The sequence below is a fragment of the Adiantum capillus-veneris genome, chromosome 1 (genome assembly GCF_014529385.1).
Source record: "Adiantum capillus-veneris isolate H3 chromosome 1, ASM1452938v2, whole genome shotgun sequence".
In the NCBI taxonomy this organism is placed as follows: Eukaryota; Viridiplantae; Streptophyta; class Polypodiopsida; order Polypodiales; family Pteridaceae; genus Adiantum; species Adiantum capillus-veneris.
The window spans coordinates 155812702-155839537 of NC_140931.1; the positions used below are offsets into that span (position 1 = coordinate 155812702).

Consider the following 26836-nt stretch of genomic DNA (forward strand, 5'->3'; position numbering starts at 1 on the left):
TAAGGCATACAATAGACAAGGATGACAAGCTTTGCAAATACTTTCAAAAGCATCAGAAATCAATCCAGGTTGTAAAAATGAGTCATAGGTCAGTTTCGACCTATACATGACATTATTTTTCACTTGTAAAAAAGTTTGCAACTAGCGTGGAGTAAGCCACGTGACATGGATACCACTGTTTCAATAGGCAAACTGAAACTATAAGGTTAGCAGGACGTTCTGAGAGGGAGATGTAAGTGAAAACCTTCTCTATTGCAGTGACTTTTATCAGTCTGTAACCTCATAGTTACAGTAGTCGTGGGTAAAAAAGTGACCCTGTGCCACTAAGCCTGAAGTCCCAGTTAAACTTACATCCCCTTATGACCAGCTTATCTTGTGATAGGATGACTTTCAAAGGAAACATGTATTGCTCTTTAACAAATTAGCTGAAAGCACAAAAGTCAACTATGCACGATACTTACAGGCTCCAATGCCGCCCCAACCTTTGTCAATAATTCCTCGTTGACAAGTTTGTTTCAAAGCATCAACTATGATTTGTGTCATGCCTTCAGGATCTTCAACAGGCTGCAAAAACCAGCAATGTCCACAAGTATTACCACAAGCATATAAAAACAAACCATTCCCGTACAAATAGAACAGAGACATTACGAGTATTTTCGTACCAAGCTTCCAAACCCCACGTAGACAGGAGCAGGACCTGCTTTGAGCCAGCCCACAAGGGACTCCGGGGGCTTATAATCTTGAGACGTGTTTAGAAAACAGAATCCTACCACATCTATCAAGGATCCCCAATCTGCATGGAGCCATAATCGTCCGTATCATTCATCAACATCAATATGTAGGGGAGGCAACAGATAACACAGATGTCTGCTACCTCTCTGACAATCGTAAACAAACTCTGAGCACCTTTTGGCTTTGGAACCAGATGTGGGCTCCATATGTACCCTGTAGGCATCTTCGACATAGAGGGTTGAGATCCACTTAGATACGTGATAGGCCGAAGCTTCAACTTTTTTTTTCTGAAATCATTAATAATGTCCCGTATTCCCCACCAAATGAGAGAGTCCACAACTTGGTAAGATAGCTGCAATGAAGCAAAAAATAGGCTGTTTAGAATAGCATTAAGATAGAACTCATCATCACAATAGCATGACAATGCTTTCGAGAAGACCAACCCGATTGGCAGCAGAGTGATGTACTCGAGAAAGAGGATGAGGGAACTCACTAGTTGGTCTGGAAACACATAGCAATTATAAGTTTTCATAATATGCCCTAATTTACAGAAAACAGTATTAACCCTTTTCTTTTGCTATTATGAAAATTATAATTCTTACGTCCATGGCATGGTGAAAAAGATATGTAATGGAACCTTCAGGGCTTCAGCAACATGCGCATGTCCTACAAACATTCAAAGCACAATTATAAATAAGGAAATTTTAATTTTAATTTTTTTAAGATGAAGAAATTGAACGAAGGACTTTTACCCGAACTTCATAGACGCATCCGCAAGATACTTTGCAACGGAAGGAGGAGTTAGCAATACAAGTTGAAAGTGTACACCTCAATGTACATAGAATCTAATCCCCGTAGCAGGGTGGGAACCATTGAACATAAAAACAACGAATTTTTGTTACCTCTCCTCGGAGAATACGTTGTTATCTGGAGAAAGTTTTGGAGTGCAGGAATTCAATCTAACTCGTGAGATTTTGAACAGGCGGCCCTCAAACTTTAAGTGAGAGGGCAAATCTTTGATCAAAGTTACATCTTTGAGGAAATTATTAAGCGCGTTTTCTTTTTCGCACAAAGTATGCATATGTCTAACCAGGACGATTGCTCTCGAGTGCTTATGAGAGCAGGATCAATTTAGAACAATCTTCAAGTTAGGATAATCACTCTCGAGTGCTTATGAGAGTAGGATCAAGTTAGAACATTGTTCTATGAGATGAACTGATTTGCTAAACCATCCGGAAGGTCACTAATTGATATGGTATCTGGTAGTTCCTCATAGATTACCTGCTATTATGGGAGGACATTATGACAAAATCATTTCGGGAAGATATGGTCGTGCTTTTTGCACAAGTGAATGAACACCCTCTTTATGAGGGAAGGAGCAAGAGACGGCTATGGCCCATGCTCACGGAATTCCATATTTGAAATCCCAGTTTATCTGATGAGCGGGTTTGCTCTGAAACCAAGTTAAGGGATCATCTGGTTGAGCGTGTTCACTCTAAGAATCTTCAAAAGGGAAGGAATTTTTCGAACTCACAAAAGCTATAACACAGCATGAGTATCATGTACACTTTCGAGTACATGGATAACACATGAAGATGTAGACCTTGTTGTCAAGGTGAGTCAACTACCAATCGATTTTTTTCTGCTAACCAGAATGAGATGAGCCAACTTCCTTTTCAGGAAGTGGAATGGCATTTGAGATACCTCTTTTGAGCACTCTTCTGCGTTGTGATATTTAGACATGAGAATCTCTATGAGAGATGTGTTCGGTTGCTAGCCATAGCCACTTTCTCTAGAAGTTTTGTCGCAAAAAGTTGCAACATACACTCTCTTTCTCGAGTCTAGTGGCTGTAAATCCTTTGTTTTCAGCCCCTAAACACCTCTATTAGCGTGAATTTCAGCAGAGCATTCATAGAATCTCATCCTTCTCAGCCTACCCTACGTATACACAAAGTTTGGTGCAATTCCATTGTGAAAAAGGCCTCCGTTTCGGCATTGGAACGTGCACATGTAATAATTCAGGTTATGTGCAGAAAATTACAGCAAGCATGTGTGTGCGCGCTTTGCGTGTTTCTTCCTTGTGTTTATTGCAAGAAAGACTAGGTACAAAGGTGACCAATGAGCGGAAGATAGACTCTCTTCATAGAGATCTTCCGAGGAGGTTTGTGGAAGATAGACTCTCATTTTAGAGAGCTTCCCAAATCTCACAAAAGAGGGGGAAAATCCTCTTAGCAGTTAGAGAGTAGTTCTCTCACTCTCTCAATCAGAAGCAGCAAAAGAACAAAGAAAGAATAGAGGACAACGAGCGTTATCCCCGTTCCTGTGCTCGTAAAGATTCTCCTTTAGAAATAAAGATATTCTCTTTAGGGGGGGGACCAACCCATCCTACTGGTCCCCAATGATGTGTCAAGCTCTTCTCTCTCATTTCAATTCTCTCAAGTTTCTAAATTGTATCTAAAAGTTAGGTTACGCTTCCATTTTTTGTGACAAGAATACCATGCTACTTCCATAGGTGCATACTTCGTAGATGCATTTACATAACATAAAGGCATAAAGCTATTCCACGTTTGTACGATACACATATGTAGGTTTATTCGCGAATAAGATTTCCCATTCACATCTCTGTGGTAGACAAAGCTCTGTCTGCGCAGAAGATTTTCCGAGTTACCTCGATATGGCATAGTTACAGGAATGGCCATTTTCAAGTCTCCGTTCCTTGTTTCCAATCTTGCTTCCCATTCGAAATCCCCGTTCCGTGTTTTAGATGTGAGTATTCAAAACAAGGAATGGCATTTCATACCAGTTGCACTTCCTTGTTCCCCATTCCGATTTCCCATTCCGGGTAACTAAACTATACGGTAATCAGACCATAGTTACCCAGAACGCGGAACGGGAACGGCGACGGGATCCCCGCGGAACGGGGGAACGGCTAGGGGTTCGGAACGCGAACGGCGCGGAACGGGAGGTATAAAAAACACCCAAATAGTGCATTTTTTAGCTTCTTGTGTTTAAATACAAGGAGTATTAGAGTGCTTTGACTCTAATACTCACAAAAAACTCGTTTTGAAGACCATTCAATCTTGCTATGACTAGATGATGTGTGAGAGAGAGAGAGAGAGAGAGAGAGAGAGAGAGAGAGAGAGAGGGAGAGGGAGAGATTTGAGAGAGTGGGAGGGAGAGGAAGAGAGCTTGAAGGCTTAAAGCCTTGAGCCTTGAGAGAGTGAGTCTTGAGAGGGAGAGATCTTGAGAGTGTGAGAGGGAGAGAGCTTGAGCCTTGAGGATTAGCTTGTGGAGAGAAAGGGGGAGGGGGGTGCATTTTATGAGTCCTTGAGGCCTTGCACACTTCAAAAAGAAGCCCAAACATTTACTTCAATTTTTTCAATTTTTGCCAAATTTGTTTGTAGCCGTTGGCCGTTCCAGGGGCATTCCGCAACGTTTTGGGGGCGTTCGGAACGTTCCGGAACAGCCGTTCCGGTTTGCACTGGCCACCCGGAACGTCAAACGTTTTGGGACGTTTCGGAACGTTCGGGAAGGGAACTGCCCCCCCGGAACGTTGGAACGGGGGCTAGGGGGCGTTCCCCGGTAACTATGACTCAGACACAAGTCTCTTTGTATAGAAGATCTACGAACAACATCTAAATTAGATACAAACAAGTATCAAACAAGTTGATCCTTGTTTGATCCAAACAAGGATCAAACACGTTCAAACAAGATCAGATTAGTTGATATTGTGCTAATTTTTTCTATCTTTTGTGGTGTGTATGCCCTATCAACTACCTCGTTTTTGTGCTAATTTTTTCAAGTTAATGTTTCTTTTAGCACTGGGTTGAGTCTGCCTGTGATCTACGGAGTCATGACAAAAACTCAGTACATTGAACTTTTGTGTTATGTGTGTGAGCGCGTAATGTGTGTTGTGTTTCGGGAACATATGTTAGTACCTAGTTCTACACCTAGTATTGGACACTGATGATGTTAGTGGGGATGTTGTGGTTTTTTTTTTTTCTCGAGAAAAAGATTCTTCCATTAGTTAATAAAACTGCCCATAGGGCTACAACCACCTCTACTAAAGAGGGCTATATCAACCACAAGGGGAGATTCTCTTAATGAAAAACAACATATGTACAATGAGGGCTAAAACAACATTCTCCACAACCAGTCTCCAAGATCCCACTGCACTCGTGCCAGAGGGCAGCTCTCCCAAGCCCAAAGCCTCCAATGGCCTGTCTCAAGAGCTGCTGAGTCACGATCTATGACACAAGTCCTCCCACAGATGCCCACTACTCGTATCCTCTAAAAACAACACTCTGCAACCTGTGGAGCCTCTAATGAGACTCTGTGTAGTCGACCCTCGCCCTGGATCTTGAAGAACATGGAGGGTACGGTCTTTGAGCAAGCGCGGACTGCAATGAGGACCTCTAGTCGCGTGAAGGTCCCCCATCCATCTGGGAACTACTGTCTCTAGAGGAGTGAGCCACCACAGAGTCGACCCTCGCCCTGGATCTTGAAGAACATGGAGGGTACGGTCTTTGAGCAAGCGCGGACTGCAATGAGGACCTCTAGTCGCGTGAAGGTCCCCCATCCATCTGGGAACTACTGTCTCTAGAGGAGTGAGCCACTCAGTTGGTAAAGCCTCTGTGATGTCTTGGCACATGCTCTCCACCCCTCTTATGCCCTGCAACTGGATGCTTTGTATCTCCTCTGGCAAACCTGAGAACTAAAGCCAGTCACCTAGAGTACGTGCTTGACCCTCTGCCATGGGACCCCAGGAAACATGGCCTACTATCAACCAAGTGGCCTCTCTGAATGCAAACCATGGGGTTCCACACAAGGGGCTATCTCAATCGCTTCTCTGTGCAAGTGGGCTAGTGCTGCTCTGGGCCACTCCGCAGCTGCTCCCAAGAGCAAAGCAAGCTCGCAACAAAACGATCCTACAGTCTCATGCTGAGACCAACTCTGCGCATCTCTGTAAAGATCCGCCTGATGGAAGGGCTCCAAGGGCCTCCTGCTTGAGGCATGCGAGCTCTACGTTGCTGAAGCAACAACTCCTTCCAGGGCTCCTCCCTTAAAAGCAGTCCTCTGACAACAAACTTCCCAAGAAGGGCTCTACTCTGCTCTGCTAGGTCTATGATCCCCAACCCCCCTTGAGAATGTGGTATAGTGATGACCTACCAGGCTACTTTGGCATGGGCTAGCTGAGTGTCACGCCCTGACCAAAGAAAGTTCCTGATCAACCTCTCTACCTAGCCGATGCAGAAGCTGGAAAAGATCCAACAAGATGTAATGTACCATATAGTCGCCAACAACACCTAGTTGGCCACTACAACTCTGCCTGCCAAAGAGAGTATTGCAGAACGCCAATGTAACAACTTCCTCTTGATGGACAGGAGGAGAGGAGCAATTTGCTACTCAAGAGACAAGCTAGGCCAACCTGGTAGCCCAAGTAGCGAACTGTAGTCCTAGGGGGAATCCATCTAAAACCCTAACGTGGCAACCAATCAGGCGTAGGAGCACTACCAACCTTGAAAGCCATTGTCTTCCTCCAGTTAGAGGTGTGGAGCGTTACTTATTTTGGCTGAGACTCAAGAAGGACGTGGACGATTTTGTACGCAGTTGCTTGGTATGCCAGAAGGTCAAGTTTGACGGGCATAAAGCAGAGGGATTACAACAGCCTTTACCCATTCCCACCCGTCCCTGGGAAAGTATTGCTATGCATTTCATTTTTGATCTCCCAAAGACACAGAGCGGGCAGGATGGAATTTGGACTGTCATCGACAGATTTAGCAAGCAAGCTCACTTTGTTCCAGTGAAGAAGACAGTCTGTAACAAACTTGGACACTCCAAGTCAAGAATCAACCGCGACAGAACCAAATAACCACTTCAAAAAAATTCACAGATCACAATAGATTTGCATTGGCGCGGAGGAGTTCCGTGCCTAGAGATATTGGCCCCAAAGACTAGCGCCCCTTTCGGTATTTCTTTTTATATTAATCAGATCAAAGTACAAGAGAGTGGCTAGGGTTTCACTCTCAGACTCTGCGTCCATATGCTCTGAGAAGTGAAGCCCTCTCCACATATTTAAAAGTACAAGGGATGCCCAAAAGCAGAGCCCCAAAAAGCTTCAAAAATCGAAAGCATCAGTTCTCTCTCTCTTAGAGAGTGTTTTTTTTAACAAAAAAAAGCAAGTTCTCTCTCTTCCCATGGCGTAGAGTCCAAATACTGCCGCCAAAAGCAACTGAAAAAGCTGCCGCAATTTCCGGGATTCCGTACTGCTCTACTGCTGCCACGTGGCACCCCGACAAAAAATAGGGTTTGCTGACAGAAATTAGGGTTTCTAGCAGATTTTAGGGTTTGTAGGGATTTTAGGTTTTCAGCCTGAAATTAGGGTTTCTCCATAGCCACGTCATTACTTTGTGACATACCCCCCTCTTGAAAGCATTGTAATCGACCGCGATTACGCCTACAAAACCGACAAAAGCCATAAACCGTCTTAGCAGACACTGACTGTTAGTACCTACGTACTAGGAACACACATCTAGCACATGTACAAAATCGACAGTCACATCACACGACATCACAGGACATCACCAAACGTCACAGGACATCACATGACATTCAACATTCATTCGGATCTTAGACCATGATTTATCGGCAATGTAGCTAGGTCCAATCGGGACCTCATCGATGTCCGATTGACTAACCCCTATTGCAACCATGTCTATTCGAGATCAATCGGACCAAAATGCTGCAGTCATTTCATCTATCAGTTCCTGCACTCACAAGAAGTCAAGAACAAATCAGTATCATTATCAAGAATTCCATTTCATAAAGTCACACAGCAGAGTACTGTCAGCTCTCAGTATCCTTGAAGCTCAAAGAGACATCAGCGACTCCAGTATCTAAATCAAGGCATCTGTTGACAAAGGAGTGGAGTGACTCCCCTCTTGTGCATCCCACTGCAAGGATAATTCTTGAACTTAACCAAGAACCGCCTTCTGACTTTACCCTTATTCTTCGTATCCTTATGTGCCAAAATCTGTTCAAGAACAAGGATCTCCTCGTTTTCTTCCACTTCGGGTTGCTCATCAGGCTCCCTATCATCACGCACATCACCTTTAAAAGGTTTCAAGAGACTCACATGAAAAGCATTGTGAATCCTCCAAGTATCTGGTAGTTTCAAACGGAAGGAGACATCAATTATCTTTTCAGTAATCTGGAAAGGACCGTAGTATCGCATACTAAGCTTTGGAAAAAGCCTCTCCTTTCCCTTTTTCTTTCGTAGGCGTGCCTTCTCAAAATGTAAGAGCACCCAATCATCCTCCTTCAATTTCATGTCGCGACGATGGCGATCCACTACCTTTTTCTGTCGTTCTTGAGACTTCTGCAAAGTCTCGCGAACCTTGGCAAAAGCCGTATCCAGATCTCGCGTATATTCATCCGCTTCAAAGATCTTATCTTTCGTGCTCAGGAAGGGTGGAACCTTCCCAGCACCTTCAACAATCTCAAATAGAGCCTTCCCCATCGACGAGTGTATCGTGTTATTGTAGGCAAAGTCCACCAAAGGTAAATATCTTTCCCATTAAGTCTTCTCATCGGAGATATAAGACTTCAATAAATCTAGAACCAATGAATTGGCAATCTCGGATTGCTCGTCAGTCTGCGGGTGGAACGATGACGAGAACTGCAACCGCGTGCCAATGTTCTCCCAAATTGCCTTCCAAAACAAACTCGTAAATCTGGGGTCTCTGTCGGAGACAATCGTCTCAGGCATGCCATGTAATCTGAAAATTTGGGCCACAAACAGTCTCGCTAAGTAAAGCCGGCTTGACTGTTTTCTTCACTGGAATGAAATGAGCCTGTTTGCTAAATCTGCCAATAACAGTCCAGATACCATCATGACCACTCTGTGTTCTCGGGAGATCAAAAATGAAATCCATCGCTATACTTTCCCAGGGGCGGGTGGGTATGGGTAAAGGCTATAACAATCCCTGTGCCTTATGCCTGTCAAACTTGACCTATGCAAAGCAACTGCGTACAAACTCTTCCACATCCTTTTTGAGTCTCTGCCAAAAGAAGTATCTCTCTACCCCTTTCATGGTGGTAGCAATGCCGCGGTGACCCGTAAAAGGTGGAGAGTGACATTCAGTCATAACCTTTTCCCTCAACGACTGTGTAACGCACAACATAGTCTTTTTCATCAAGTAGCCTTCCCGAAGGGAGTATCCAGCTATTGTCTCCCCATCCCGTATCCGTGTGAAAATATTTGCAAAATCTGTATCTGTGGCATACTGATCGACCATATCCTCGAAGCTCGTATGATGTAGCGCGGAAATAGCCAGAACCAACGGTTTCCGAGACAAAGCATCAGCCACCACATTCTTTTGTCCCTGCACATGGACAATCTGGAAGTGGAACTGTGACAAGATGTTCGCCCACCGCATCTGCTTTTCCGAAAGCTGCTTCTGTGACAAGAAGTAGCGCAACCTTTGATGGTCTGTAAAGACAGTGAAATCCGCTCCGAGTAGGTAATGCCGCCACTGAGTAAGAGCATGGATAACCGCAAGAGGCTCTTTCTCATAAATTTGTGTTGTCATCTCCGGCCTAGAGAACAAACGGCTCTCGTAAGCTATGACATGGCCTTCTTGCATCAAGACCGCACCCAGACTACACCCAGACCTCTGTGGGTCCCCACGAGAAAGATACTCCTTTCTGTGTCAAGATATGCACAGGGGAAGCAACCTCTACGAACTTTCGTATGAACCGCCTGTAGTACGAACACAGTCCCAAGAAGCTTCTAACTTCATGGACATTCCTCAAGTCGGGCCAATCACGGATAGTCGCTATCTTGGCCGGATTCATTTGCACTCCTGCTGCTGACACAATGTGTCCCAAAAAGTGTATCTCTGGTAGGAAAAAATCACTTTTCTTTGCATTAATCACTAACTTGTGATCTCGTAATGCCTGAAAGACCTGAAGCAGATGATCTCTGTGTTCTGCCTCATTCTTGGAGAAAACAATGATGTCATCAAAGAAAGTGCCAACAAATAGCCTGTACTCTCGAAAAATCCTATCCATCATCCGCTTAAATGTCGCAGGAGCATTGGTTAAACCAAAAGGCATCACCAAAATCTCAAATAACCCAAAAGTCGTCCGTAAAGCTGTCTTGTAGACGTCTCCCGGCGCTATCCTGATTTGATGATATCCACTCTTCAAGTCAATCCTGCTAAAGCACGAGGATCCCTATAACCTGTCGAGTATATCATCGATCCTAGGAATCGGAAATCTGTTCTTGATGGTGATTTTGTTGAGAGCTCTATAATCGATGCACATTCACCAAGATCCGTCTTTCTTCAAAACCAACAACACTGGAGAGCAATACGGTGAAGTACTAGGCTGGACAAGACCCTTTTCCAAGAGGTCTTTCACTTGGTTCATAATCTCTTCATTCTGTGCTCGGCTCACATGGTAGGGTGGCCGGTTCGGTGGTGTACTACTAGGTATCAGATCAATGGTATGATTTCAGGACAAGCAGGTGGTAACTCTCCTGGCAGGTCTTCTGAGAAGCAATCGGCGTGAGAGTGTAGAAAATCTTGGCGTTCTTTATCAAGTTTAGACATATTTGTCCTTTCATCATCACTCAACTCTTTCATAAAGATCGAGTAAACAAACAGACTGGATTTCATTAATTTTGAAATGGCCGAAGCCGATACAATAGGGACAGACTTGCCCTTCAGTTTAATATGAAGTACAATTGTTCTGCTCTTTTCTGTAGTCGAAGTCGCTTTTCTCGCCCGATAATCGACCATGGCGTTGTTCTTGTGGTACCAAGGAATCCCTCAGAGAACATCACAACCCTCCAAAGGCATAATGAAGAAGTCCTCATGCCCCAAATACCCCTGACAATGCAACCGAAGTTTGCCAATGACAGGTGTAATGGCTATGTCCCTGCCGGGTGCCGCTAGAACTGCCTCTGCAAGTGGTCCCATCCGATCGGGCGAAATCTCGAGCCGCACCGCCAATTCCAGTGAAATGAAGTTGGCCTTGGCTCCTCCATCAAAGAAAATCAGGGCCTCTTGATCTTTCACTTTGCCCCAAGCTCGGCAAAGTTCTGTACTCTCATCCATGGTGTCGGGATCAGTACCCACACAATCTGGAACCAGTCCTGTTTTCATCTTGCCTTTTCGTACACGGTCCTCAGCTGCTCTCGAACTCTCAGGCCTTTCGTCGTCCTTGTTATTCTGTTCTTTCTGTGCCTTTTTAGGGCACTTCGCGGAGATATGTCCCGTTTCCCTGCATCCAAAGCACTTCCCCTCCCTGATGAAGCGAGTCCGCTCCTGAGGAGTAAGCCTGGTTGCTCTTTCTTTTTCTACTTTCATTCCCAGAAGTCTGTCCGGTTCGTTGTGTCGTGACCTCATCTGTGGGGTAGGTCAGACTACGAGAGTGAATTGCAAAGCCCCGCTTCGCATGACTCATCAACTCTTGAATAGAAGCTGACTTCTGTTCCAAGCAGTGGTCTCGGATCTCTGTAGGTAGACCCAAGGTAAACCGCTCATCTGTTCTCTGAACAAGATCTTCTTGAATGAAGAGGCAAGTAGAAAAGAGCTCCAGAATCTTTCACAGTAAGAATTCATTGTATCGCTCTTGGTCATCCGGAGATGGTTCCAACTAGCTCGTATATCTCGCTCAAACTCTTGAGTCAACCAAGAAGAAATAAAAAGCCTCTTGAATTTCAGCCATGTAACTGGCACAGTCTTGCTTAATAGAAGCGTGGAACACCAAGTGCGAGCATTCCCCTTAAAATAAGAGGCAGCTCTCCGAATCTTGGAGTGCTCTGAATAGCGTCCTCCCACGAAAGCGATGTCAAACTGCTGTATAAAAGACAAAGCCTTCGAAGCATCGGAGTATCCCGAAAAAGTATCAAACTTAAGTGCTTGGCCACCTTCCATAAACTCTCGGACTTTCTTGCTTTTATCTTCGAGAAAGTCATATTGGTTGGCTTTGTAAAAATTCTTCTTGTTCGCATAAAAGTTTCCGTTGTCAGAGTCTGAACTGTCCGTAGACGAGTTCTCTGTAGAAGTGTCACTCACTGGGCGAGACTTAGACTTCCTTGCCTTTTTCTTGCCCTTTCCGAAGCGTTGTTCCTTGCTTCGCTTTTTGCTTTTCCTGTCTTCTTCGCTTGAGTCTGAAGAGCTAGAAGAACTGTCAGAAGAAGAAGAAGAAGAAGAACTGGGTAAGCCTTCAAACTTGAAGCGCTTCTTCAGTTTCTTTGCCTTGTCGAATGTCAACCGATGACCCAAATATCCCGGGAAGTCAGTGCCTTTCTTCTACTTTTTGCCGTGCTTTTTGTCCTTCTTTTGCACGTCGAAAAGCTGAGCAATCCGTGCATCAACCACGTTCTCCAGTTCCTTCTCCGTATATTTCTTGGAGGCACAAGGTTTCTTGAGAGCGGGTTTCGGGAGTGGTGTTGTGGTTCTCTGCCACTCCGTCTGTACCTCTTCCAAAGAGGTCTGGTTCATATATTTTGCCATCTTCGGGTCCTTGGCAAAATTGAGCATATCTTTGTTGCATCATCAATCAATTTTCGACGCTCCATCTCTCGCTGCTCCGCTGGAGTAGGCCTAGGCGGGCCATACTTTGTGCCGGAATCTTCGTTGTGATCCTTGCCCGCATCTCCAGATGTAGAGGGAGTCGACTGATCATTGCCTGAAGCCATAGGTGCCACGGAAAAAAATTCGGGGATCGGATTTCTCGTAGAAGAGAAATCGGCCGTGCTCTGATACCACTGTAACAAACTTGGACACTCCAAGCCAAGAATCAACCGCGACAGCACCAAATAACCACTTCAAAACAATTCACAGATCACAATAGATTTGCACTGGCCCGACGGAGTTCCGTGCCTAGAGATATTGGCCCCAAAGACTGGCGCCCCTTTCGGTATTTCTTTTTATATTAATCAGATCAAAGTACAAGAGAGTGGCTAGGGTTTCACTCTCAGACTCTGCGTCCAGATGCTCTGAGAAGTGAAGCCCTCTCCACATATTTAGAAGTACAAGGGATGCCCAAAAGCAGAGCCCCAAAAAGCTTCAAAAATCAAAAGCATCAGTTCTCTCTCTCTTAGAGAGTCTTTTTTTTAACAAAAAAAAGCAAGTTCTCTCTCTTCCCATGGCGTAGAGTCCAAAAATTGCCGCCAAAAGCAACTGAAAAAGCTACTGCAATTTCCGGTGCAAGTTCCGGGATTTTGTACTGCTCTGCTGCTGCTGCTGCCACGTGGCACCCCGGCAAAAATTAGGGTTTGCTGACAGAAATTAGGGCTTCAACAGAAATTAGGGTTTTTGGCAGATTTTAGGGTTTGCAAGGATTTTAGGTTTTCAGCCTGAAATTAGGGTTTCTCCGTAGCCACGTCATCACTTTGTGACACAGTCAAGCCTGATCATTTAACGAGACTGTTCATTTCGCAGATTTTTATATTACATAGCATGCCTGGGACGGTAGTCTGAGATCCCGGATTCACGAGTTTGTTTTGGAAGGCTATTTAGGAGAACATTGGCACATGGTTGCAGTTCTCGTTATCTTTCCATCCGCAGACAAATGGGCAATCTGAGATGAGGGACTTGGACACTGCTTTTGCCAAGGTCCGGGAGGCTTTAGCGAAATCTCAGGAAAGACACAAGAAGGCAGTAGATTGAGACCATCGCGATTTGAAATTAAAGGAAGACGATTGGGTGCTCTTACGTTTTGAGAAGGCATGCCTAAGAAAGAAAAAGGGAAAGGAGTGGCTTTTTCAAAAGCTTAACATGAGATACTATGGACCTTTCCAGATAAAAGAAAAGATAAATGATGTCTCCTTTAGATTGAAGCTGCCCGATACATGGAGGATTCACAGTACTTTTCATGCGAGTCTCTTGAAGCCTTTTAAAGGCGATGTGCCCGATGATGAGGAGCCAGATGAGCAACCCGAAGTGGTGAAAAGGGAAGAGATACTTCTTCTAGAACAGATATTGCACAGAAAGATAGAAAAATTAAAGGTAAAGCGATTAGGCGGTTGTTGGTTAAATTCAAGAACTATCCTGCATTGGATGTGAAGTGGATGGAGGAGAGGACCTAGCAGATACTCCTCAAATTTTTGGAACTTTACCTTGAAGCATTCGGTTTAGCATAGTCTACTCCGATAGAAGCTTGATTTCAGCATGGGAGAATCTAGTGCAGCGGGCTTGCACAAGAGGGGAATCACTCCGCTCCTTTGTCAACAGATTACCTTGATTTTTGATATAGAGTCACTGATGTCCCTTTGGGTTTCAAGGATATTGCTGGGCTGACAGTATTCTGCTGCATGACTTTATGAACTCGAATTCACGAAAATGAAACTAATTGATTTGTACTTGACTTGTTTGAGTGCACGAACTGAAAGACGAAATGATTGCAACATTTCGGTCTCATAAATCTCTATAGACATGATTGCAATAAGGATTAGTTAATCGGGCATCTGTGAGGTTTTGACTGGATTTAGATGCGATTACTAAATACTTTGCCGATTAATCATGGTCTGAGGTTTGGAATGAATTTGAATGTGATTTGTCATGTGATGTCCTGTGATGTGTGTATCGATTGGTACATGCGCTAGATGTGTTGTGTCTAGTGCGTCAGTACCAACAGTTAGTAGGTACTAACAGTAAGTGTCTACTAAGACACTTTATGGCCTCTGTCTGTTTTACAGGCGTAATCAAGGGCGATTAAAATTCTTTCAAGAGGAGGGTATGTCACAAACTGATGACATGGCAACCCTAGTAGTTGTCCCAACTTATGGCCAAGTGAGTCGTGATGAGGGGACCCCGAGGACACAAGAATATAAAAATAAAGCATTGAATTATGCTGACGTGGTTGCCGTATGATTTTCAAAAATTGCGTTGAACGAACTTGTAACAGACTTGGATACTCCAAGTCAAGAATCAATCACCACAGCACCAAATAACCACTTCAAAACAATTCACAGATCACAATAGATTTGCACTGGCCCGACGGAGTTCCATGCCTAGAGATATTGGCTCCAAAGACTGGCGCCCTTTTCGGTATTTCTTTATGTATTAATCAATGTCAAAGTACAAGAGAGCGGTTAGGGTTTCACTCTCAGAATCTGCGTCCAAATGCTCTGCAGAGTGAGCCCTAATCCGCTTATTTAAAGATTACAAGGGATGCCCAAAAGCTTCCAGTTCAAAAGCAAAACTTCTCTCTCTCTCTCTCTCTCTCTCTCTCTCTCTCTCTCTCTCTCTCTCAAGAGAGTAAAAATAAAGCAAGTATTCCATTTCTCTCACTATCTCCAAAGCGTAGCCAAAAAGCCTCAAAAATTGCGTCGCTTGCTGCTTTTTTTCAGCTCCGCAAATTCTAGAAATCCGTACGTTGGCCACGTGGCATTTTCAGCGCCAATTTAGGGTTTCAGCCAGAAGTTAGGGTTAGGGTTTCCAAAAATTAGGGTTTCTGCAAATTAGGGTTTCTGGCAGAAATTAAGGTTTGCAAGAATTAGGGTTTCTGGCAAAAATTAGGGTTTCTGCTGTCGATAGCCACATCATCACTTTGTGACATACCCCCCTCTTGAAAGCATTGTAATCGACCACGATTACGCCTGCAAAACCGACAGAAGCCATAAACCGTCTTAGCAGACACTAACTGTTAGCACCTACGTACTAGGAACACAAATCTAGCACATGTACCAAATCGACAGTCACATCACACGACATCACAGGACATCACTAGACATCACTAGGACATCACGTGACATTCAACATTCACTTGGATCTTAGACCATGATTTATCGGCAATGTAGCTAGCAATCACATCTAGGTCCAATCGGGACCTCATCGATGTCCCCCGATTGACTAACCCCTATTGCAACCATGTCTATTCGAGATCAATCATACCAAAATGCTGCAATCATTTCGTCTATCAGTTCCTGCACTTAAAAGAAGTCAAGAACAAATCAGTATCATAATCAGGAATTCCATTTCATAAAGTCATACACCAAAATACTGTCAGCTTTCAGTATCCCTGAAGCTCACAAAGACATCAGTGACTCTAGTATCTAAATCAAGGCATCTGTTGACAAAGGAGCGGAGTGACTCCCCTCTTGTGCATCCCACTGCACTAGATCTCCGGCCAAGCTGAATTCTGGGTTCCGTTTGGAATAGACTATGCTAAACCAAAAAGATCGAGGTAAAGTTTCACAATCTGAGGAGTATCTGCTAGGTCCTTCTCCTCCATCCACTTCGTATCCAATGCAGAATAGTTCTTGAACTTAACCAAGAACCACTTTTGGACTTTACCTTTATTCTTCGTATCCTTATGTTCCAAAATCTGTTAAGGAACAAGGATTTCCTCATTTTCTTCCACTTTGGGTTGCTCATCAGGCTCCCCATCATCAGGCACATCACCCTTAAAAGGTTTCAAGAGACTCACATGTAATGCATTGTGAATTCTCTAAGTATCTAGCAATTTCAATCTGAAGGAGACATCATTTATCTTTTCAGTGATCTGGAAAGGTCCGTAGTATCGCATACTAAGCTTTGGAAAAAGCCTCTCCTTTCCCTTTTTCTTTCTTAGGCATGCCTTCTCAAAACATAAGAGCGCCCAATCATCCTCCTTCAATTTCAAGTCGCGACGATGGCGATCCGCTGCCTTTTTCTATCGTTCTTGAGACTTCTGCAAAGTCTCGCGAACCTTGGCAAAAGCCGTATCTAAGTCTCGCGTATATTCATCCACTTCAAAAATCTTATCTTTCGTGCTTAGAAGGGTAAAACCTTCGCAGCACCTTCAACAATCTCAATGGCGCCTTCCCCGACGAAGAGTGTATCTTGTTATTGTAGGCAAATTCCACCAAAGGTAAGTACTTTTCCCATTGAGTCTTCTAATCTGCAATATAAGACTTCAATAAATCTAGAACCACAGAATTTGCAATCTCAGATTGCCCATCAGTCTGCGGGTGGAACGATGATGAGAACTGCAACCGCGTGCCAATGTTCTCCCAGATTGCCTTCCAAAACAACCTCGTAAATCTGGGGTCTCTGTCGGAGACAACCGTATCAGGCAAGCCATGTAATATGAAGATCTGGGCCACAAACAGTCTCGCTAAGTGATCCGGCTTGACTGTTTTCTTCATTGGAATGAAATGAGCCGGTTTGCTAAATCTGTCAGTAACAGTCCAGATACCATCGTGACCACTGTGTTCTCGGGAGATCAAAAATGAAATCCATTGCAATACTTTCCGAGGGGCGGGTGGGTATGGGTAAAGGCTGTAACAACCCCTGTGCCTTATGCGTATCAAACTTGACCTTCTAGCATACTAAGCAACTGCGCACAAACTCTTCCACATCCTTTTTGAGTCTCGGCCAAAAGAAGTATCTCTCTACCCCTTTCATGGTGGTAGCAATGCCGCGATGACCCATAAAAGGTGGACAGTAGCATTCAGTCATAACATTTTCCCTCAACGGCTGTGTAACACACAACATGGTTTTTCTCATCAAGTAGCCTTCTCGAATGAAGTATCTTGCTACTGTCTCCCCATCCCATATCCGTGTAAAAATATATGCAAAATCTGTATTTGTGACATACTGGTCGACCATATCCTCGAAGCTCCTATGATGTATCGCGGAAATAGCCAGAACCAATGGCTTCCGAGACAAAACATATGTCACCACATTCTTCTATCCCTGCACATGGACAATCTGAAAGTGAAATTGTGACAAGACGTTCGCCCACCACATCTGCTTTTCCAAAAGCTGCTTCTGTGACAAGAAGTAGCGCAAACTCTGATGGTTTGTAAAGACGGTAAAATCCGCTCCGAGTAGGTAATACTGCCACTGAGTAAGAGCATGAATAACCGCCAAAAGCTCTTTCCATAAATCTGTGGTGTCATCTCCGGCCTAGAGAACAATCGGCTCTCGTAAGCAATGACATGCCCTTCTTACATTAAGACCGCACCCAGACTACGACCACAAGCATCACAATATACTTCAAATGACTTCTGCAAGTCCGACAAAGTCAAAACTGGTCCCGTAGTCAATTTCTCTTTCAATGTCTAAAAGGCAGTCACCTCTCTGGGTCCCACGAGAAAGGACTCCTTTTTGTGTCAAGATATGCAAAGGGGAAGCAACCTCTGCAAACTTTCATATGAACCGCCTGTACTACGAACACAGTCCCAAGAAGCTTCTAACTTCATGGACATTCTTCAAATCGGGCCAATCACGTATAGTCTCTATCTTGGCCGGATCCATTTGCACTCCTGCTTGCTGAGACAATGTGTCCCAAAAAGTGTATCTCTGGTAGGAAAAAATCACTTTTCTTTGCATTAATCACTAACTTGTGATCTCGTAATGCCTAAAATAAAAGACCTGAAGCAGATGATCTCTGTGTTCTGCCTCATTCTTGGAGACAGCAATGATGTCGTCAAAGAAAGTGCCAACAAATAGCCTGTACTCTTGAAAAATCCTGTCCATCATCCGGTTAAATGTCGCAGGAGCATTGGTTAAGCCAAAAGGCATCACCATAAACTCAAATGACCCAAAAGTAGTCCGAAAGGTTGTCTTGTAGACGTCTCCCGGCGCGATTGGGTTCTGATGATATCCACTCTTCAAGTCAATCCTGCTAAAGCACGAGGATCCCTGTAACCTGTCGAGTATATCATCGATCCTAGGAATCAGAAATCTGTTCTTGATGGTGATTTTGTTGAGAGCTCTATAATCAATACACATTCACCAAGATCCGTCTTTCTTCAAAACCAACAACACTGGAGAGCAATACGGTGAAGTACTAGGCTGGACAAGACCCTTTTCCAAGAGGTCTTTCACTTGGTTCATAATCTCTTCATTCTGTGCTCGGCTCACACGGTAAGGTGGCCGGTTCGGTGGTGTGCTTCCAGGTATCATATCAATGGTATGATCTTCAGGACGAGCAAGTGGTAACTCGCCTGGTAGGCCCTCTGAGAAGCAATCGGCGTGAGAGTGGAGCAAATCTTGGCGTTCTTTATCAAGTTTAGACATATTTGTCCTATCCTTATCGCTCAATTCTTTCATAAAGATCGAGTAAACAAACAGACTGGATTTCATTAATTTTGAAATGGCCGAAGCCGATACAATAGGAACAGACTCGCCCTTCAATTTAATATCAAATACAATGGTTCTGCCCTTCTCTATAGTCAAAGTCGCTGTCCTCGCCCGATAGTCGACCACGGCGTTGTTCTTGTGGTACCAGGGAATCCCTAAGAGAACATCACAACCCTCCAAAGGCATTATGAAGTCCTCATGCCCCAAATACCGCTGACAATGCAACCGAAGTTTGCCAATGACACGTGTAATGGCTACGTCCCTGCCGGGTGCCGCTAGAATTGCCTTTGCAAGTGGTCCCATCCGATCGGGAGTGATCTCGAGCCGCGCCGCCAATTCCAGTGAAATGAAGTTGGCCTTGACTCCTCCATCAAAGAAGATCAGGGCCTCTTGATCTTTCACTTTGCCCCAAGCTCGGCAAAGTTCTGTACTCTCGTCCATGGTGTCGGGATCAGTACCCACACAATCTGCAACCAATCTTGTTTTCATCTTGCCTTTTCGTCCACGTTCCTCAGCTGCTCTCAAACTCTCAGACCTCTCGTCGTCCTTATCATTCTGTTCTTTCTATGCCTTTTTGGGGCACTTCGCAGAGATATGTCCATGTTCCCCGCATCCAAAGCATTTCCCCTCCTTGATGAATCAAGCTCGCTCCTGAGGAGTAAGCTTGGGTCGTGCATCCTTTTCTGGGTTGTTGTTTTTCTTTCTACTTTCATTCCCAGAAGTCTGTTCGGCTCGTTGTGTCATGGCCTCATCTGTGAGGTAGGTCAAACTGCCAGAGTGAATGGCAAAGCCCCGCTTCGCATGACTCATCAACTCCTGAATAGAAGCTGACTTCTGCTCCAAGCAGTAATCTCGGATCTCTGTAGGTAGACCCAAGGTGAACCGCTCAATGTGTTCTCTGAACGAGATCTTCTTGAATGAAGAGGCGGGTAGAAAAGAGCTCTAGAATCTCTCACAGTAAGCATTTATTGTATCTTTCTTGGTCATTCGAAGATGGTTCCAAGCAGCTCGTATATCGCGTTCATACTCTTGCGTCAACCAAGAAGAAATGAAAAGCTTCTTAAATTTCAGCCATTTAACTGGCGCAGTCTTGTTTAAAAGAAGCGTGGACCACCAAGTGCGAGCATTCCCCTTAAAGTAAGAGGCAGCTCTCCGAATCTTGGAGTGCTCTGAATAGCATCCTCCCGCGAAAGCAATGTCAAACTGTTGTATAAAAGACAAAGCCTTCGAAGCATCTAAATATCCTGAAAAAGTATCAAATTTGATTGAGTGTCCACCTTCCTTAAACTCTCGGACTTTCTTGCTTTTATCTTCCAGAAAGTCATATTGGTTGGCTTTATAAAAATTCTTCTTGTTCGCATAAAAGTTTCTGTCATCAGAGTCTGAACTGTCTGTAGACGAGTCCTCAGTAGAACTGTCAGTCACTGGGCGAGATTTAGACTTCCTTGCCTTTTTCTTGCCCTTTCCGAAGGATTGTTTCTTGCTTCGCTTTTTACCTTTTCTATCTTCTTCGCTCGAATCTGAAGAGCTAGAAGAACTGTCAGAAGAAGAAGAAGAAGAAGAAGAAGAAGAACTGGGTACTCCTTCAAAGTAAACACCCTTCTTCTGTTTCTTTGCTTTGTCAAATGTCGACTGACGACCCAAATAACCCGAGAAGTCAGTGCCTTCCTTCTGCTTTTTTCCGTGCTTTTTGGCTTTCCTTTGCACGTCAAAAAGCTGACCAATCCGTGCATCAACCACCTCTTCTATTTCCTTCTCTGAATATTTCTTGTGAGCAGAAGGTTTCTTGAGAGCGGGTTTCGGGGGTGTAGTGGTTTTCTGCCACTGCTCATGCACTTCCTGAAAAGAATTCTCGCTTATATTCTTTTGCAAATTTTGGGTTCTTCGCAAAATTGAACATCATCTTTGTTGCATCGCCGATCAACTGACGACGCTCCATCTCTCGCCGCTCCGCCTGAGTAGGCCGAGGCGGGCCATACTCTCTACCGGAATCTTCGTTGTGATCCCTGCCCGCATCTCCAGATCCAGAGGGAGTCAATTGATCCTTGCGTGAAGCCATAGGTGCCGCGGAAAAAAAAGTTGGGGATCAGATTTCCCGTAGAAGAGAAATCGGTTGTGCTCTGATACCACTGTAACAGACTTGGACACTCCAAGTCAAGAATCAATCACCACAGCACCAAATAACCACTTCAAAACAATTCACAGATCACAATAGATTTGCCCTGGCCCGGCAGAGTTCCGTGCCTAGAGATATTGGCCCCAAAGACTGGCGCCCCTTTCGGTATTTCTTTATGTATAAATTTATGTCAAAGTACAAGAGAGCGGTTAGGGTTTCACTCTCAGACTCTGCGTCCAGATGCTCTGCAGTGTGAGCTGTAATCCGCTTATTTAAAGATTACAAGGGATGGCCAAAAGCAAAGCCCCAAAAGCTTTCGGTTCAAAACCTCTCTCTCTCTCTCTCTCTCAAAAGAGTAAAAATAAAGCAAGTATTCCCTTTCTCTCTCTATCTCCAAAGCGTAGCCAAAAAGCCTCAAAAATTGCGTCGCTTGCTGCTTTTTTTCAGCTCCACAAATTCCGGTATTCCATACGCTGGCCACGTGGCATTTTCAGCCGCCAATTTTAGGGTTTCAGCCAGCAGTTAGGGTTAGGTTTCCAGAAAATAGGGTTTCTGGCAGAAATTATGGTTTGCAGGAATTAGGTTTTCTGGCAGAAATTAGGGTTTCTGCTGTCGGTAGACACGTCATCACTTCGTGACAGATCTGCCGCAAAAAGCATTGACTGTTAACGTGGCTTGATAGTACTGAATACCGCAAATTACGCTGGCTGTTTTTAGCCCTGCAGCTTTTGGAGACTACTGCTTTTGAGTTTGAGAAGCTTTTGGGGGCTCTGCTTTTAGCAACCCCATTTAACAGGCCTTCGGGGCTCAACTGGACGCAGAGTCTGAGAGCAAGACCCACAGGCCCTCTTTGTACTTTGAACACAGATTAATATAAAAAGAAATACCGAAAGGGCGCCAGTCTTTGGGGCCAATACCTGTGGGTACGAAACTACGCCGAGCCGTGTCGTCTTTGTGAACTGTTTTGAAGTGAATCTCTGTTGTATCGCGGTAGAATCTTGACTTGGGGTGTCCAAGTTTGTTACAGTCCCATGTATAATGCTCTCTAGAAGTGGCTGAATCCTCAAACTCAGAGCCTTGGCAAGAATTTTGTAGGTTGAGTTGAGGATGGTGATGGACCATCACTATCAAATCTCATTCAAGGAGACGCCCTCCTTGGGAATGAGGTAAATCAGGCCCTCACTCATGCTGTCAGGCATCTCTGGTATGTGTAGGATGTACTGAAAAGCATTGCAGAGATCTGAGCCAAGCAAGTCTCAGTACTCTAAGAAAAAGATGGGAGTCAAACCATCCTCACCTAAACAGCTACCACGGGGAAGTACTTTGAGGGCCATGTGAAGCTCTAGTTGAAGAGGCAGCTCAAGCCTCTGGTGCATCTCCTCAGTCACAAGACAAGGCATCTGTGCCCAAACCCGCTCTCTGCATGCATCTTGACGCTCTGACTGAGGCTTTGCTGACAGCAGGTCACGGTAAAAGTCAATAGCAACTGCACGCATGCCCTCTGGCTCTGAAGCAGCTGACCCGTCAGGCCTCCTTAACTGGCTGACCCTGGCATGCGCATGTCGGGGTCCCCCTGTTACTCTGTCACCCGCTTGGGTCCACTGAGATGCCTATTGATGGAAAGCAAACTCATGGCGCCTCTCCTCTGTACTGGCAAGCTCCTGGCGAGCCTGCTGCAATTGCTCCTCCAACTAGGTTGTCTAGATGCTGCTCCTGCATCCATTGCAAGGAAGCAACGTCCCGTCGGAGACGTTGCTCCTCCTCTCTCGCTGCAGCCAAGTGGCGAGCCGTAGACTCCTGAAGAAATAGCCGACTAAGCTGAGCAAGTCCAGAGGCCACTCTATCAGCGGGAGAGTCCTACATGTCTAAGCCCTTTGTCCAAAGAGCCACCACTCGCTCTCAGAGCGCAGAGTCCAGCAAGACCCTCTCAGGGATGCGTAGCATTGTGCTCCCCGTCCTCTGTCTATCTGTCATTGTGAGGATCACTGGTGCATGGTCCGAAATAGAAGTCTGAGCAAGAATGCAAACTGTCCCACCCAAGTCACAGAAGCGGTCACTAGTGTAGAAGCGATTTATCCGAGATAGATTCACTCCTCCCACTCTACGGTTCGAACGAGAAAAGGCCAGGCTGTCTGGGGGCCTCACAAAGCTAGAATGCTGCCACACATCTGAAACCCGCAGTCATACATAATCTCTCTCAAGCTGCCAACTCAACTCCATGCACAGTAGTATGGCTACCTCCAATCCTGTCAGAGGGGTCCTCCAACATGTTGACGTCACCCCCAATGCACCATTGCTCTGCATGCGGCAAAGACTACAATGTGAGACCAAAGCTTTGCACGTGCACTCGCCACATTGGGCGCATAGACGTTCAGGAAGCCTAAGAGGCAACCTTGAATCTGCATAAAAATCCATTGAGCCCTGCCAGGTACAATAATCCCTCTATCCACAATGGCCTGCTGCCAAGAGTCCGCAATAGTCATACATACATACTCCTTGGATGCCACCAGGTCCAAATGCAGTTGACCAAAATGTCTCATACCGCCTACGCAAAAGCTGACCACAGCGTCTAATGCGGCTATCACACAAATGATGCTCCTGTAGGGTAAGAAGGCCAATCTCTCCTCCCACAAGGCATCGCTGAAGCTCCTGACGCAGTCGGCCTCTTTGGCGCTGAAACTGGGGGCCCACCTAATCCCTGCACGTTCCACGAGACGATTCTCATGGAGAGCGACAGAGAACTGAAGGTGCAGCGGTAGCTAACCGTGCTATCTTCGAGGCAGGCTTGGATGAAGAGTAATCCGCATCCGAGCGTCCCCGATATTGGGGTGACTACAAAGAGTGTCTAGCCCAAGCCCAAGAAGAACGAGCCGTGCGCAAGGCAACCTCCTTTGTCCAGGAGTCCTCATGTATGTGTACATAGCATGGCGGGCTCTGTGTGTCAGCAAAGAAGTGAACCACAATGTGTCTACATCCTGTTGAGTCTGGAGGTGTCACTGAAAACTTGGCCAATGGCCACAGAGTCTGAACCAAGTTTATAACCCCTAGGTCTTCCATGTGATGAAAGAGCTCGAGGGCCTGTGCCTACAGCCACTCCAACACCGAGTCTAAAGTCCACTCAGGTTGGTCCCTGTCGCATAGGGGAAAAGAGTCTAGGGCCTCTATCCCTCTAGCTGCAAGGAACAGTACATGAACTTTGAAGCAAGCTGCCTCAAGCTTGGTGAGGGGTCGCTGAGAAACCGTGTAAGGTCGTAGGCAAAGAAATCCCGACGATGACGAATGTGGAAGCTCGTCAGTCCACGAGGAACTGCTGCAAAGCGGGACGTCTGCACCAGAAGGGAGGTTCGCAAGAAAGGTTGTCCCTCTCTCGCCAAGCGACTCGTGGCAAAAGCGTTGCCATCCTTTGCTTGAGCCCCAGGCTTGGAGGGTGGCTCTGCGTGCGTACCCTGTGACTGTCTGCTGCTGCTGGCCAGCCCTTGAAGGCTGGGGCTAAGCCTGCGGTGTAGGTCGAGGTCTCCTCCGTGGACAGGCCTTCGCAAGATGGCCCATCTGACGACAAATAAAACATTGATTCGGGAGGCCCGAATACTCCACGCTCTGACGGAACCAACCTCCACTCACCCGAGGTAGTAGGATGACCTTTGGGATAGTGTGGGTGTCCCCAACCAGAACACGTACCGTGGGGATGCCGGCCCCATTGGTAGCTACAGAGGTTGCCGTGCAAGGTGTCTCCAGGACAGTCCCGATCGTTGAGCCTATCCTGGAAAGGAGCGGAAGGTACTCCCTCCGCAGGCCAGGGAAGCAGACTGAGATGAACAGGTCTACCTCCTCGACAAGAACGTCGGTAGCTGGGTCGAAACCGTGGCGCCATTGTCGAAAGTGTGCTCGAACTGCTCAGATGGCCAGCGGGCTCAGGCGGGCCTGAAGCACCAGATCACGCACCTCTCCTCTGCTAGGGCGGGTATCGATGATCTTGCAGATGACGAAAGTCGCTTGGAGGTGCGCCACCTTTGCAACTAAGCTCGCTTGCTCTATCGGCGAGAGAGCAAGTCGGATGGTGGGCGTTGTAGAGTCGGGCCAGGGGGCTTATGGAGAGTCCCTCTAGGGCGGAGCATGAGCTTCCATCTGTGTCTTCCAGTAATAGAAAAGTGGTAGGGATGAAGGCGAGGCCAAGCTTTGCTGGAGAGAGCACACCAAACCGCGAATGAGCGGCAGGGAGAGTCCTCCGAGCAAAACCGGGGGGGGGGGATGGGTTCTCGGCTGTGGGCAATGAGGCAGGCAGCAAGGGGAAGGGGTGGATAGAGTATGCAGGGGCTGAGGGCAAGCAACGAAGGGGGGAGGCGGCAATGGAAAGCAGTGGGGGCGAGGGGAAGCGGGTTGAGCAAAACGCGCTGGCTGGGTACAGCAACGCGCAACTGCAGGCAAGAGCAGGGCTCGCGTGAAGGCGAGAGGGGGCAACACGTGCAAGCGAGGGGGGCGACCGAGAGCAATAGCGAGCTCAAGGGTTTCTCCTTCACATTCAAGAGAAGATAAATGAAGTATCCTTCAGACTGAAATTGCCACAAACGTGGAAGATTCACAATGCTTTTCATGTGAGTGTGTTGAAAAATTTCAAGGGTGAGGTGCCAGTTGACAAGGAGCCACTCTCGAGCCAAACATTTATAACAACGGTTGTCGAATCTCATGGGTACCGAGGCAGCTAACCAAGCACTAGTTCTGACGTCCTTGTCAAGCTTGCCTTTGCCTTTGTCCTCTAGTGAACTCGTGCATTTGCTTTTGGCTTCACTATCTCAAGCCAAACAATTTGTCAGTTTCCTTGAGAATTTCGTGTCATAAGACGGGCACCACGTGCCAACGGGAAAGAACAAATTAAACAGACTTTTAGCACTTCCATAACAACTGAACTGAAAGAGAGAGACGACACGGGGAGTGGCGAAGTTCCACTCCAGAGAGTATTGGCCCCAAACCTTGGCGCCCCTTTCAGTATTTCTTTATATTACTTAAACTCAATACAATGCCGGTACTCCACCCTCTGCACCTTCGTACTGAAGCATGCCAAAGAATGAGCCCTTGGCTCATATTTAAAGGCACTTGGCTATAAAAAGCAATTACATGAAAATCTTTCAAACTCAAAAGCATCTGGCCCAAAAGCGGGTGCTCAAAAGCTACCAGCTCAAAAGCAAGAATCCGTACAACTCTAGCACGTCAGCAGCCAACATAAAACGCAGAAATCCGTACAATCTGCCACATCAACAGTCAGCATGAAATCCGGAAATCCGTACAATCTGCCACATCAGCAGGCCAATGCAAAACACGGAATTCCGTACACGATGCCATGTCATCAGCTTCTTCGCTTTTTGTATGTGTGTGTGTGGTTTGCTTTACTTTAGGCCGCATCGGACGGGAACCTTGAGTTGGTTGGATCTTCTTCAACTGCTTTTGTTGCTTCTCTTAGGGTTTAGGCCCCTTGGCCAAGATCTACAAGTCGCAACGTTCTTCAATGGCTTGACATGTCATCAATTTGCGGCATCCCTCCTCCTTGAAAGAAAGTAATCGTCCGCGATTACAGCATATCTACAAAACAACTCAAGTTAGCTCAAAAATGAAACCTGCACCAAAAATTAGAGTTAGATTCCTTCCATAAGGTCGTAGCCGACCACAGCATGGTCCATCAGCTCTTGTACAAACAATGTTCCTCTGGCAGCGATGGAAGTCCCAAGACATAGCACTCAGATTGGACCTCCAAGGTTATCAACAAGAGACACTTGCTGAGAGACATCTAAAGACTGCAAGTTGTAATCTGCTAGGATTTCCGCGGCAAGCATTTCAGGATACCCCTCTCTGCCAGAAGTTACACTCCGAAGGAAGATATGAGAAACCATATAACTTCGGGCAAAAAATT

The 26836-nt window shown here is 45.8% G+C and overlaps 1 protein-coding gene across 5 annotated transcripts in view; it reads right to left on the bottom strand.

Moving 5' to 3' along the window:
* LOC147465854 (sterol 3-beta-glucosyltransferase UGT80A2-like) overlaps positions 1 to 26836 on the bottom strand; it is a 72562-nt gene that overhangs the window by 27535 nt on the left and 18191 nt on the right. For all 5 annotated transcript variants that reach the window (XR_015189519.1, XM_086522464.1, XM_086522469.1 and 2 more), the window contains 5 exons: positions 1335 to 1398; positions 1176 to 1233; positions 907 to 1084; positions 663 to 793; positions 462 to 564 (listed from right to left, as the gene is read on the bottom strand). Coding sequence is in view for 4 of the 5 variants with exons in the window: in XM_086522464.1 (XP_086378590.1) it covers positions 462 to 564; positions 663 to 793; positions 907 to 1084; positions 1176 to 1233; positions 1335 to 1398 (534 nt within the window). In the remaining variant the exon portion in view is untranslated. The remainder of the gene's footprint in view (positions 1 to 461; positions 565 to 662; positions 794 to 906; positions 1085 to 1175; positions 1234 to 1334; positions 1399 to 26836) is intronic.